The 15,048-nt window shown below is 40.7% G+C and overlaps 1 protein-coding gene across 3 annotated transcripts in view; it reads right to left on the bottom strand.

The window, feature by feature from the left end:
• Positions 1-15,048, bottom strand: part of scai (suppressor of cancer cell invasion) — a 41,402-nt gene that overhangs the window by 16,260 nt on the left and 10,094 nt on the right. For 2 of the 3 annotated variants that reach the window (XM_056267442.1, XM_056267444.1), the window contains exon 2: positions 14,194-14,308. In XM_056267442.1, coding sequence (XP_056123417.1) covers positions 14,194-14,300 — 107 coding nt within the window. In that variant the 5' untranslated portion in view covers positions 14,301-14,308. The remainder of the gene's footprint in view (positions 1-14,193; positions 14,309-15,048) is intronic. The other variant, XM_056267443.1, reaches the window with a different exon arrangement.

Here is a 15,048-nt window from a genome sequence, read left to right as displayed (position 1 = left end):
GCAAAAGGATGTTCTACTAAGTACTAAGAACGCTTGCCATGAAGGGGTTGAATAATTTTGAGACAGCAGAAGTCATTAAAAGTTGCAATTTCAGTTGAAATTGGGGAAACCACTTGAGCCATTTATTGTGTTGTGATATTTCAATTACTTTTGTTTGAAATGTTCATTGCAAACAGCTGAAAGTGAAAATTTTGCCAATAAACCTGATTTACAATGGGGGTTGAATAATTTCGATTACAACTGTGTGTGTGTGTGTGTATGTGTGTGTGTTTGTGTATTTATATATATATATATATATATATATATATATATATATATATATATATATATATATATATATATCTACATACACACACACAAACACACACACACAGAGTGTATGTGTAGCACAAGCACATAGAATTATAAACGCATATATATCAGTCATATTTACCGTAAAACTTCAAATAGTAGCCCGGGCTTTTATTTACCCAAATCGTCGAACTGCACCGGCTTGTATTTGAGACAGGCGTCTATATGAGACAGGCCTTTATAATTTAGTGTTGAGATGTCGTTCATTGAGTGTATAGGCCTGTCTCTAATCTCTAAAAATCTCCAAATGCTCCACGTGAAACTGCGGTCTTCCGACCTTTTACTATCGCGTCAATTGATTTTGATTAATATGCGCGAGGGAGAGAGAGCAAGACAGCGCTCGTTGTTTGAAGCCGGGAGAGTGCGCGCGCGCGGCCGGAGCGCTCTCTCTCTCTCTCTCTGCTCGTAACGCGCCCTGTCAAGCGCAGCAGTCATTCTATTCTACATCACTCATCGATCAAAAAAAGGCTTTGGAGGGACAAAAATGTGCTTTGGCGGCCGCCAAAAAGCGGGCGATCTGGCGGTTTTAGAGGATTAAATACAACCCGAAACTAAAAAACAGACCCGGCCTCTATTTGAGACCGGCCTTTATTTACCCAAACCTGCAGCCACACCAGGCGTGTAAAAGAGACAGGCGTCTATTTGGGACTCGGCTATTATTTGAAGTTTTACGGGGTATGTAACATTTTTGCAGCTCTGTGTTGCACGCTGATGAAGAATATAAATATATGGATATAAAAATGTCAAAGCCACTATAAAAGTCTCTTTATTGAGTCAAGCTTGTTTAATAAAGAGATAATAAAGAGGTAAGAGATAGTGAGAGCTATCAAGTAGTGGAAGTATTAGGAAATGAGACCAATTAATAATAGCTGTTTCATTACTGAACTCTTCAGGGTGTTGCTAAGCATCAAATGCAGAATTAGGCCGCTACTGGTTAGACAGCCTAATTAGTATGGAGAAACAGGGCATTGGGTGTGGCCTCATAACAAGCATCTAATCCTGTATTTGTAGACACAAACTATCATTAAGGTATAGAAAAAATAAATGCATAAACATGATCATTGGTAGTGAGTGAAATCATATGAAATCCTTCATCCAGAAATAATAAGCAATTAATAACTAAAATGCTACAATTCTAATGCTGACATCTGAAAAACGTGCGTGGAATAAATGTTACAAAATTTTGGACTTTTAAAGGATTTAATGCTTAATTTGACAGCCTTATATAAATGTAAAAGGTAAAAGAAAAGAAAAGTGTTTACACTATATAAGAACACTGCAATATTAAACATGAATACTAGAAATATCCAGGATTAATTCATATGAAAAAAGATAAGGGATATACTGACCTGCAGGAATTATACCAAACACTGTCCTATGAATTTACATTGATGCGCAAAAAACCTACCCCAAGAATATATAAATGTCAGACCATGTGGGCAACTCTATGAAACTAACCTTCTGGACTGTAGCAGTCTCAGTCAGTTATGCAATATAAATGTAACAAACACACATCTGGTACATAAGGACAGGGCCTGGATACAGAGATAAGAGTGGAGGAAAGGAATACAAATTTTGAAGACAAGAAGGAAAGAAGGAAAGAGAGAAAAAAAGAATGGGGGGGGGGCTAAAAGAGAGGGAGATAGAGCCCACAGCTACTGACATACTTGTCCTATAAATAGTCTTAGCTAAAAATGACTGATTAACTTAAACGCAACCTACTGGCCACTGAGAAATGGTGATAAACACGGAGTGACATGATTCATTTATTTTTAAGGGTGCGTGTAATGCAGAGACAAACGCTGGCAGATATGAGGAGGTGGAAGAGGAGCGCTGAAGATTCATTCAGATGTAAAACTGAGATCACTTCACCCAGACACTGGAAAATATAAAGGGCTCTCAGTTCCCTACGGATGAACAGGCAAACGTCAACACATACAATACAGCACAGATGAGACACTAGAACCTGCTTATTTATAGATTAATAATCAACCACACCCACAAAATAGACTACATTCATACGTCAATATACGGTTGTCAGCCCTGCTTTAGAGTGCTAAATACGGTTACATTCACTAGGGGTGTTAGCCTAGAAATCTAGACGCACCCTAGCGGCAGCAAAAATTTTTTTGCAGCCAGGGTGGTCTAGCAACTCTCCGTTGGCTTTCGAGCTGGAAAAAACAAACTCTAGTCAGGCCAATCACATCGTGTATAGAGTTGGCGGGTGGGCTTAACATAATGACGACAGAGTTGCGACGGTTCCCTACTACTTGAAAAAAAAGAATGGCTGCTGCTGCTGGCAAACAGCGGTCTTTCGAATTGGCTTTGGCCAAGACTCTGGAGGACGTGGAGTTAAGCTTTTCTTTGAGAAAAGAACAAAGAACGGCACTTAAGTTATTCTTAAAAAAGGAAGATGTGTTCGTAGTTTTGCCGACCAGATACGGCAAAAGTTTAATCTATCAACTAGCTCCGCTGGTGGGAAAACGCTCTGGTTGGTTGTAGCGCTATCCTATTGCGTGTGCAGAGGGAATCTGAAAGACAACCGTTTATCCCGCCCCTCTGATTGAGCTCTGCCAATGGTGAGTTCCCAGACCCAACATCTTGATGTGGGTCTGGCTTGCCAGGCTTCACACACAGTTCAGTTATAAATGAGAGTGACACCAATTTCTAAAAACAGCACTAGCTTCCTTAAGGGGATAGTGAAATGAAAATCCTGTCTTCATTTACAGCTGTGGCCTAAAGTATTGGCACTGACAAATTTTGTTGTTTTGCAAAGTTTGCTGCTTCAGTTGTTTAGGTGTTGATTGTTTCTAGATTATTGTGCAGAGTGATCAGATGCATTTTAAAATATAGCTGCAATCAGCAATTATCGGGGCCAAGCGCAAGCAGAGGATAAGACATGCCAACATGGCTGGGAGTGTCAGACCATCTGCAGCAAGGAGCAATTAAAGACATTCAAAGATGAATTTAGGCAAATGGCTTAAAAATTACATATACAGTAACTTTATCACTTTCAACCAATAGGTGGCGAAGTTATGAAATCGATACGTTGTCATCAGAGTGAGGTGACAATGACACATACAAAGTTTGCTGTCAAAATGTGAAGGCATTGCAGAGATAAAGCCTGAATAGTCATTTTGGCAGCATGCCTCAACTTTGATGCTGTGGTATATGAAAACGGTTTCGTCTATTGTCACGAAATCCATAACTTTTAGTTGGCACGGTGTGGAGATGACACGATTCGATTTTGGTGAAAATCGGACCAACGGTCTAGGAGAAGTTTGAAAAAGTAGGTATTGAATGAAAATCAAGATGGCGGACAGGAAGTTAAGCCAAATACGGCAAACTTGGTATCTATGTTCTCGGGGTGACCCAAGGAATCTATTAAGACCAGTGACATCTCAATAGGCAGAAAATTCTAAAGTTATTAGCATTTTTGGAAATTTTATTATAACTTTGACCAAAAGGTGGCGCTGTCTCAAAATCTATTGAGTACCTTCAGGGAATGGTGCTGGTGGCACATTCTGAGTTTCATAAAGTTGCAGCAATGCATTTGTTAAAGGTGCATTGCGCAACTTTTCATGTTAAAAATACCTGTTTTTCTATCCTATACATGCTTAAAGAACTGCCTGATGGGCTGAATGAGCCCTTCTCTGCGCACTGAGATTGCCTCTATAATCCTGTACAGTAAAATATATAAGAGGGATTCGGGCTCGAATTTGAGACTGGGCGTGACGTCATGCGCGTTCACGCTCACCAGGCTATGTCTCGCAGGTGTGTGTATTCGCCGGCGCCGCCATTCTCCGCATCAGCGAAGACAACTCGTGCGTCAAAGGTAGAAGATGGATTCAAAGAGACCGGCTTGTAGTCCATTCCAAACCCCAACGCAAACTCCACGTAAAGTAAAGAAAAATTTTGTCTAGTGCCACCAAAAGGTCCAAATTGGAGTCAGACAGGCGTCGGAATAAGACGAGAGTCAACCTCGGGAAGGCATTCAACAAATGGAGAGATCTCCGGTCTGCTCTTGGTCTCAAACGGGATCCTCAGTTGGCTTTTTTCTTGATAAAACGGTAAGATATAGCCCAGTCTCTAATGTTTGATACGGCCAATCTATGTATGACAACAAATGACGATGCGTAAAATGTGTAATGCTTTAGCGTAAGCTAGATACATGTACAATCAGAATTGGTTTTACTACCATTGTTAGTGAACAGTTTCATAAACTAGGAATTGTGTTCGGAAGAATGGTACAACATGAAACATAAAACATATGCAATAAAAGATGCTAACTATGTTTTTGTGTATGGCCTACCGGTAACGTTAGCCTTGTGTCCATTGCTAACATGCTAAGGTGTTCATGTCATTGACCAACAAGGAAGAACGCCGTTGCATTGGCTATATTGTCTTTTTCGGTAAAAATAGTAAATTGTTCCCGTGAATGTGGTACATTTTGTATGTAGTATATATGAGGTATGTGGGGGCAACAATGTATTATACTCTATGTAAAACAATACCTTTCTTCAGAGGCTAACTTTACTGGGTCTGGACCTGGTTTAGCTCTGATTTAATCCTATTTTAGATATTACTCTGATGTAATAATCCCGCTGAACCCCGCAAGTCTTCGGCGGATTAGCCTGTTTGGCTTTTAAGAAAACGTCATGGTGACATTTGATTGTTTATTACCTTGAGACATTTGAGTGAACGTTGTTGACCAACCGTGATTATGATTATTATTTTGAGCTTTTGCGAAGTAATCAATTATATTGTTCATGAACGTGTTTTCATAACAATACAATCATAGGTGGATACAGTAAACACATAAAGTTTTCTACTACCCCCGTTTTCCCCTCACACATAAGAGTAATTTACTCAAATGTCTTTCCTTCCATATATTTGAAATGACTTGCAGTAGGGGTGGGCGATATGGCAAAAATATCATATCACGATTTTTTTCAGGAAAATCACGATTAACGATTTTATCACGATTCTTTTTCATGTTGGTTTTACTATTTTGCAAGTGACTGAGCATTACAGCCAAACTAATGTCCCTATTTAAAAAAAAAGCCTTATAGGTAACAAAAGAAAAAAGAATGGCAGACATTTAGGCCAAAGTGGCGAAGATAAAAATCTTTATCATTATTTTCTTTGTTATTAAGAATTAGGAACAAAGATACACATTAAGCATACACAACTTAATATACAAATGAAATAAACAGTGCTTTATTTTTTCAGCTACAGTAGGGGTATTTAACAGTAGCATTGAAGAAAGTAATTAGGCTAAATGAACAAATACGAAAATAAAACACAACATAGACTTCACTGTATAAATTATACATTGATTATTATTAAAGCTACTACTAAAGTTCTCAGTCAAGAGCAGTGAGTGATTTCCTCTTTGTGTTTTGTTGTTTTATTAACATTAAAGGGATAGTTCTCCCAAACATTTTAATTGTCATCATTTACTCTCTCAAGTTGTTTTAAACTCGAATAAGTTTCTTTCTTCTATTGAAAATAAAAGTTATTTGGAAGAATGTGGCTAACCAAACAGTTGCTGTACTCCAGTGACTTCCATAGTATATGTTTTCCTACTATGGAAGTCAATGGGGACCAGCAACTGTTTGGTTAGCCACATTCTTCCAAATAACTTTTATTTTCAACAGAAGAAAGAAATTAATACAGGTTTGGAACAACATTAGAGTGAGTAAATAATGACAGAATTTTTATTTTTGGGTGAACTATCTCTTTAAGGACAAGAGGCAGCTTGTTTACTAACTGGCTACTGTCGCTTTAAGAGCTGCACGCGACGCGTCTAATATACACGCATTTGACAAGCAGTTTTTCTCTCATTTTTTTCTGTTTGCTTTCACTTTAGACATAACCAACTTTGTTTATGTAAACCTTGTGAGTATTTGACAATATTAGCGCAATAAGACTCGAAAGATAACTTATAACGTAGTCCAGTAAACAGACGCTGTTAGACAGGCTTTTAGTGCCCATGTGCTTCGGGTGTATGCGCTCAGAAAGCACACGTCAGAACAGCGCATCAGCACGTGAATTACATGTTTAACCAGCAAGGCTTTAAAGCACATGCAAATAATGAACTTCTGTGAACTGCAGTGTCCCGTTCCTCTGCGTTAACATTTGTTGTATGTTGAGACGGAGCTCGGCGCCAGAACTGCAACTGATAAAATGCACGATACTACGATATTTCTTCAAAAGCAGATCGTGGAGACATTTTAATCGTCCACGATCAAAAACCGTAATATCGCACACCCCTAACTTGCAGATTTATAACTTTATTACCTCTGAAGAAATTTTGGCTGTACACCAAAGATCTGTGCGGCAGATGCTCCTTTAGTTATGAACAGCTCGTGCCAGTGCATGCGTGCGTGTGCATGTGGTCCTTGAGCGTGCACAACTCTGGTTGCAGTTTCGCTTGTCGCCAGAGGGGGCGTAGTTCTACAAAAACTCAGAGACTTGCGTTTTGCACCTTTAAGTACAGCATTTTACATCACAAAACTGTATTAAAGTCAATGGAAATTTCATGTTTTGTTCTATTATAGCGCCACCAAGAGGCTCAGTCCCACAATTTTTTTTATCAGAGTGAGCCCATACATCTCTGTGTCAATTTTGGTGAAAATATCTCAATTCGCTTCAGAGTTATAGACATTTATGTGAAAAAAAAAACGTCAAAAATGACTGACACGTGACTTTGATTGGATTTTACTACCCCTTAGTATCAATATTTTGACATTTGGGCATTATCTTGCAGCCAACGACCTATGTTTCCAAACTTCTGACGGTGGTTTCGTCTCGATCGGACTAGCGGTTTTGAATATATCCGCAAATGTTTCTTAAGCGCTAAATTACAACGCTGCACAAACCATATGCCGAAACCTGGCAAGTCTGGTATTGTTGGACTCGGCAAGGATTCAGGAGTCTAATGATATGACTCACGTGAAAATAAGTCAACCACACCCAGAGTTATAAGCATTTGAAAAATAATTTTTACCACTAGGTGGCGCTGTTTCGAAACTTCTCAGGCTCCTTCAAGGCATCGTACTGATGACCCATACCGTGTTTCGTAGCAATTCGTTCATGCGTTAAAATACAGCATTTTAGTACATAATTCAAAATGGCCGACAGCCAAAATGGCCGAGCTGGGAAAATTAGATATCAGTCGACTCACCATGACGCCCTGAATCTAACGAGACTACTTTTATGATTTTTGGACAAACCGATCAGAAGTTATGAGCAAAAATAGCCATTTTTCATATCTCCGGACCAGTAGGTGGCGCTGCGCCGAAACGCAGCATGTAGCCTCAGGTCATGCTTGTGATGAGATGTACCAAGTTTGGTCTGAATGCGATAAAGCGTTGCGGAGATACCGCCTTATGACTGTTTTCGCAAGTGCTACGTAAAATTAATTTGCGCAGTATTCGAGAACGGTTTGACGATCTGGTGCAATTTTGGTGAAAATCGGACAAACCGTCTAGGACGAGTTCGCAAAAGTAGTTTTTTTGGTCAATTCAAAATGGCGGACATATTTCCATGACGGAAAATGATGTCATAGGGTGCAATCGAATCATCTTGAGCCAAGGTATCATAGGCAAAAAGATTTTTGTTTCTAGCCCTTATGGTTCTAGGTTATTAGCATAAACATGAGTGAAAGTTTGGACAGTTGGTGGCGCTAGTGGGAATGAGTTAGAGACTCCAAATTTGCTATGGTGACTTTTCAGACTGTCCTCTATCTGTGTGCCAAATTTCATAACTTTCCCGCAAGCGGTTCTATGGGCTGCTATGGACTCCCAGTCGGAAGAAGAAGAAGCAGAATAATAATAAGAATCTGAACGGATACAATAGGTGCCTCCGCACCTTCGGTCCTTGGCCCCTAATAATAATAAGAATCTGAACAGATACAATAGGTGCCTCCGCAACTTTGGCGCTTGGCCCCTAATAATAGGAATGGGAACGAAAACAATAGGTGCCTCCGCACCTTTGGTGCTTGGCCCCTAATAATAGGAATCTGAACAGATACAATAGGTGCCTCCGCACCTTCGGTGCTTGGCCCCTAATAATTGCAAAAAGCTTCACAAAAAAAAAAGATATTCACTGTTTTTTTGGCCCTGGCACAAAATGACCAGCTAACATCATTTCATTAAATCACATCATAATCACATAGGAAATTGTGAACAAGTATTACTCAAGAGAAATCACTCTATCATTCTAAATGGATTATTAGAGCAGGCTGATTGATATAAAAAGGAGAGACGTGCTTCCAATCATTGTGTTCTTGTGTTAGCAATGGTTTAGAGGTCTGCTACCCGACCCGGGTTCGGGTTTAACTAAGAAAAACTAAATAGGCTATATATAGTTTGCGTGCCGTGTGCTTTGCCTGCTTGCTGTGTTGTGGTGACCGGCACGCGAGAGAGAGAAAGTACATACGTGCGCAGATGTGCAATATGTGCATACACACAGACACACAGGCTCTCTCTCTCAAATATAATGATAATTATATATATATATATATATATACACTCACCGGCCACTTTATTAGGTACCCCATGCTAGTAACGGGTTGGACCCCCTTTTGCCTTCAGAACTGCCTCAATTCTTCGTGGCATAGATTCAACAAGGTGCTGGAAGCATTCCTTAGGGAGTTTGGTCCATATTGACATGATGGCATCACACAGTTGCCGCAGATTTGTCGGCTGCACATCCATGATGCGAATCTCCCGTTCCACCACATCCCAAAGATGCTCTATTGGGTTGAGATCTGGTGACTGTGGAGGCCATTTTAGTACAGTGAACTCATTGTCATGTTCAAGAAACCAATTTGAAATGATTAGAGCTTTGTGACATGGTGGAAGTAGCCATCAGAGGATGGGTACATGGTGGCCATAAAGGGATGGACATGGTCAGAAACAATGCTCAGGTAGGCCGTGGCATTTAAACGATGCCCAATTGGCACTAAGGGGCCTAAAGTGTGCCAGGAAAACATCCCCCACACCATTACACCACCACCACCAGCCTGCACAGTGGTAACAAGGCATGATGGTTCCATGTTCTCATTCTGTTTACGCCAAATTCTGACTCTAACATCTGAATGTCTCAACAGAAATCGAGACTCATCAGACCAGGCAACATTTTTCCAGTCTTCAACTGTTCAATTTTGGTGAGCTCTTGCAAATTGTAGCCTCTTTTTCCTATTTGTAGTGGAGATGAGTGGTACCCGGTGGAGTCTTCTGCTGTTGTAGCCCATCCGCCTCAAGGTTGTGCGTGTTGTGGCTTCACAAATGCTTTGCTGCATACCTCGGTTGTAACGAGTGGTTATTTCAGTCACTGTTGCCCTTCTATCAGCTCGAACCAGTCTGGCCATTCTCCTCTGACCTCTGGCATCAACAAGGCATTTCCGCCCACAGAACTGCCGCTCACTGGATGTTTTTTCTTTTTCGGACCATTCTCTGTAAACCCTAGAGATGGTTGTGCGTGAAAATCCCAGTAGATTAGCAGTTTCTGAAATACTCAGACCAGCCCTTCTGGCACCAACAATCATGCCACGTTCAAAGTCACTCAAATCAACTTTCTTCCCCATACTGATGCTCGGTTTGAACTGCAGGAGATTGTCTTGACCATGTCTACATGCCTAAATGCACTGAGTTGCCGCCATGTGATTGGCTGCTTAGAAATTAAGTGTTAACGAGCAGTTGGACAGGTGTACCTAATAAAGTGGCCGGTGAGTGTATATATATATATAAATATAATTTTTGTTTTATTTTATCATATGATTTATATCACAAAACTGTTTTGCGCATGTACCGCTCTTGCGCGCTATTTCAGTCACAATACAGACAGACAGCAGACGTGAAAAAATGGTAGGCCTATTTGCTGTGAGAAACAGAATGGACCTCGGGTTCGGGTCGGGTTCGGGCTTAATATGTAAATGTAATTGTCGGGTCGGGTTGGGTCAGGTTAAATGATCGCGGGTACGGGCCGGGTTCGGCCTTCAGTTTAAAGCCCGTGCAGACCTCTACAATGGTTACCTCCAAAGAAAGACAGCCATCATCGCTTTGCATCAAAAATGGCCTCACATGCAAGGAAATTGCTGCAAAGAATATCACACCTGAAAGAACCATTTACTAGATCATCAAGTACTTCAAGGAGAGAGGTTCAACTGCAGTGATGAAGATTTCAGAATGTCCCTGTCAGGACTCGGGTTTGATCTTCCTTCCGTTTTCATCCTTTGTGTTTGTTTCTGTCTCTAGATGCATCTCTTCCTCCACTTCGGCCATATGACTGTGCCATCGATCTCCTCCCAAGCACTTCCCTGCCTTGTGGCAGTCTTTTCTCCTTGTCAGTATCTGAGCGGGCGGCCACAGAGTCATCCGGAATCATCCGTCCCTCCTATCTCCAGCAGGTATGGGATTCTTCTTTGTGAAGAAGGATGGCTCTTTGGGTCCCTGTATAGATTATCTGGGGTTGAATGACATAACGGTTAAGAACGGGTACCCCCTGCCAGCCTTCCAACTTTTGCAGGGGGCGAGATTCTTCACAAAGTTGGATCTGCGCAACACTTACCATCGTGTTCTGATTGAGGGGGATGAGTGGAAGACGGCCTTTAACACCCCCATGGGGCACTTAGAATATTTGGTTTTGACCATTTGGCCTGTCCAATGCCCCAGCCCTCTTTCAAGAACTTGTCAATGACATGCTGAGAGATATGATAAGTAAAATTTGTTTTTGTGTACCTGGATGATATTTTAATATTCTCTCCTTCCTTCCAGGTGCACATCCAGCACATCGTGTGCTCCAGCGGCTGCTGGAGAATCAGTTGTTTGTCAAGGCAGACATATGTACTTTCCATGCCCAGTCTTGTTCTTGAGTTCTGTCATTTTGGTGGAGGGGATTCGCATGGGCGATCGATGGTGAGGACCGTCTCTAACTGGCTCGTGCCTGACTCCAGAAAGAGTTTACAACAGTTCCTGGGTTTCGCCAATTTCTATCAGCGATTCAATAGGAACTTAGGCCAGGTGGCAGCCCCTCTGACTGCCTTGACCTCCACCAAGGCTAAATTCACCTGGACTCTGTGGTGGCTCAGAGTGCTTTTGATGAACTCAAACGCAGGTTTATTTCTGCTTCAATCCTTGTTACACCTGACTCCGCTTTGCAGTTTGTGGTGGAGGTTGATGCATCAGATGTCACGAATAGCTCTGAGACTGGGTGAGATCCAAGTGCAGCTTTATTGGAAAATCCAGAATTGTAGTCATGCCAGGCAAAGGGTCAAAAACACTTACAAACAATCCACAGAAGAACAAAAGACAAGGGAAAGTGCTCAGGAATGCCGTGTGACAATTACAAAACCTTGATGAGAGATGTCAGAGAGAACATGGTATAAATAGGGTGAGACAAACAATGTAATGACACACAGGTGAATGCAATAATTAGTGATGAGTCCGGGCAAAGGATTATGGGAACTGAAGTTTATGGCTGAGTGGCAAAGGTCAGAGAAGGAGTGCCCTCTGGTGGTCAACCTGGGCACACCAGCTGATAACTGTGACATCAGAGGTAGGTGTTGGAGCGGTTCTCTCTAAAATATCCCTTCAAGATAATAAGTTACTTCCATGCGCTTATTTCTCACACCGTTTGTCTCCCGCAGAGCAAAATTATGACATCTTCAATCGAGAGCTGCTGGTGGTACAACTGGCTCTGGGGGATTGGTGTCACTGGTTGGAGGGGATGGCCATTCCTTTCATGGTGTGGAACGACCACAGGAACTTGGAGTACATTCGTTCGGCTAAATGGCTGAATGCCAGGCAGGTTCTTTGGGCATTCATTTTTGGGCGCTTCGACTTTTTGTTATCTTACAGACCGGACTCCAAGAATGTTAAGCCTGATGCATTGTCACGGTGCTTCGCTACCTTGGTTGACATGCCTCCTCCTGACACCACTTTGCCTCAGGGCCTTAGTGAGGGCAGTCACTTGGGTAATCGAAACTCGCGTCAAACGAGCTCAGGCTGGAGTCGAAGTGCCCCAGGGATGCCTGGAGAGTTTGCTTTTTGTTCCTGACTCGGTCCACGCCGCCTTTCTCCCTAGTAGGGTCAAATCTTCCAGACTAATGTGCCACCCCGGAGTGAGGAGGTCGCTAGCTGCCATTCGCCAGCGGTTTTGGAGCCCCACCTTGGCAGAGGACATCCATCGGTTTGTGGGTGCTTGTGCGGTCTGTGCTCAAAATAAATCCTCCAATCTACCATCCGCTGGTCTGTCACAACTTCTCGCAACAACCCATGATGTTGTGAAATTTGGTGGTGATCCTGTGCATTTTCCAGCTTGACGGAGCACCATGTCACAAGGCAAGAGTGATAATGAAGTGGCTTGGAGATCATTACATTGAAATTTTGGATTCGTGGCCCGGCAACTCCCCAGATCTTAATTCCGTAGATAACCTGTGGTCCATCCTCAAAAGGCAAGTGGACTAGCACAAATTGTGATAAACTCCAAGCACTAATAAGGCAAGAATGGGTCACCATTAATCAGGATTTGGACCAGAAGCTAATATCCAGCATGCCCGATGAATTGCAGAGTAAATATCGACTCTTTGCATATATTGAATGTTTTTGCCAATAAAAGCCTTTAAAACGTATGAAATGCTTATCATTGATTTCCAGTATACCATAGAAACGTAAAAAAAATAATTAAAAATACTAAAGCAGAAAACCTGAAACACTGTACTCACCCTCATGTTGAAAGTCTGTGAGATTAAAAAACCATGTATGGACCCAAAAAAAAGAAAAGAAACATCTTCTTTGCATTCCACATCAGAAATAAAGTAAGTTACACTTTAATTTAAGGTGTCATTGTTACAGTGTAATTATTTATTTAGGTACTGAGTAATATTAATTAACAACATGCACTTACTATAGGGTTAGGGTAGGATTAGGGTTTGATTGAGGGTTAGTTGCATGTAATTATGCATAATTTACTGTCTTCTAACAGTGGAGTTCCCATCAGTTTTGTGGTCTGAGTATAACCCAAGCGATGTGGTCAATGCTGTCATAAATTTAAAAATCATTTGAAGCTGCTGTCGGTTAATTAAGATTTGGCCATCTCGACTAGACTTGGTTATTAAATAATGTTGTCTCAACTGTGATAAGACATTCCAGTGTTATGTAAGTCACTATATTTGATACTTACATTAGTCAGTGTCACCATATGGTTAAAGGCGTGATTCATGGCTATTGCGAGAATAGAAAATGAGCTTTACTTAAGTATTCCATTCACTCCTAAACTGTAGTACAAACAGATTAACAGAGCAATAATAGGTCATACTCAAAAACTGGTGAATAAATGAACAAACGGACAAACAAAAGAAAGAACAAATAAAAAAAGAACAAGAAAAAGAAATTAAGCTAAATTAATTGAACGGAAGGATGAAAACAACAGAAAAAAAGAAATTAACAATGCATGAGCAAAAGAATAAACAAAAGGAAGAACACAAACAAATGAAAGGAATAAAAACAGATACAAAAAAGCGAACAAATGAAAAGGAAAAAATTAACAAAAACAAGACAAACAAACAAAAATTAAATCAAAAGATAGAAATAAAAGCAAGCGAAAGAAAGAAAGAAAGAAAGAAAGAAAGAAAGAAAGAAAGAAAGAAAGAAAGAAAGAAAGAAAGAAAGAAAGAAAGAAAGAAAGAAAGAAAGAAAGAAAGAAAGAAAGAAAGATTGCGCTGAAAGTAAGTTTACATAAGGTCACTGCATGATTTGACCCAGACAGCAATCTGGAAGGCAAACAAAACCACAAATAAACAGCAAAATGCTCAGACACAGAGAAGAGACTGACCTTAAGCCATTGAAAAGCTGTTTGGACTTGTCCAGGAGATAGCAGAAGTCAGTGACAGTTTTCCTCTCACAGAGAGGGATGTCATCCTCTGCCCCCACCCCTGTCATGGCAGCTGCTGTAAACAAAACAAACAAACCAAAATAGTGAATTCAAAACAGACTGTCGGCAGAGTTATGCAAAATCGAGTCGTTAGTGCAAGCACGTCATTCAAGCAGCCATCAGTGGTGAGGGAAGTTTTATGATTCACAGTTAAACGAGCACCACAGAACTCTGAACTGACATACTGTGGGTATAAGAATCTGCATCTGTGACGTGGGCAGATGTTGAATCAGCTTTGACGAAAACTGACTAATTCCACCTCCAAACCAACTGATACGCTCTGACGAATTTGCATTTTAGTTGGAACAAAAGTTTCACAGAGGAAATTTAAATAATCCATTTATATATCTATGAACTTCATGGAGATGAATAAAACAGGATACATTCAGCTAGAAGTAATTTTTTATTTTTTAAATGTATAGTGAAACTGTAAGTTTATCTGTTCCAAGAACAGAGTCATTATTACATTGCTAGTGAGAAATGTTATGTAGCTTTTAAGTTGTTAAACTATTTTACTAATAAAATCATAAGAGCTGCGCTGACAACACGTTTCTGTGCGATTGTGTCCGTACTGTATTTGTGTGCGTTTGAGCGTAAGAAAGAGAGTATGTGCTTTGCTTTCCATATAATAAAACGTAATATTGTGGCAAAAAATATGGAAATAATTTGGCGTTTTTACCCTGTTGTTTACTATATCTATTTGCTTGGTCAGTGTCATTGAGGGTTTGGTTCTTCTGCTGTTGTAATCTGTAAAGA

The sequence above is a fragment of the Rhinichthys klamathensis genome, unplaced genomic scaffold, assembly GCF_029890125.1.
Source record: "Rhinichthys klamathensis goyatoka isolate OS25496 unplaced genomic scaffold, OSU_Roscu_1.1 h1tg000259l_1, whole genome shotgun sequence".
NCBI lineage: Eukaryota > Metazoa > Chordata > Actinopteri > Cypriniformes > Leuciscidae > Rhinichthys > Rhinichthys klamathensis.
This window is presented reverse-complemented; position numbering and strand designations above follow the sequence as displayed.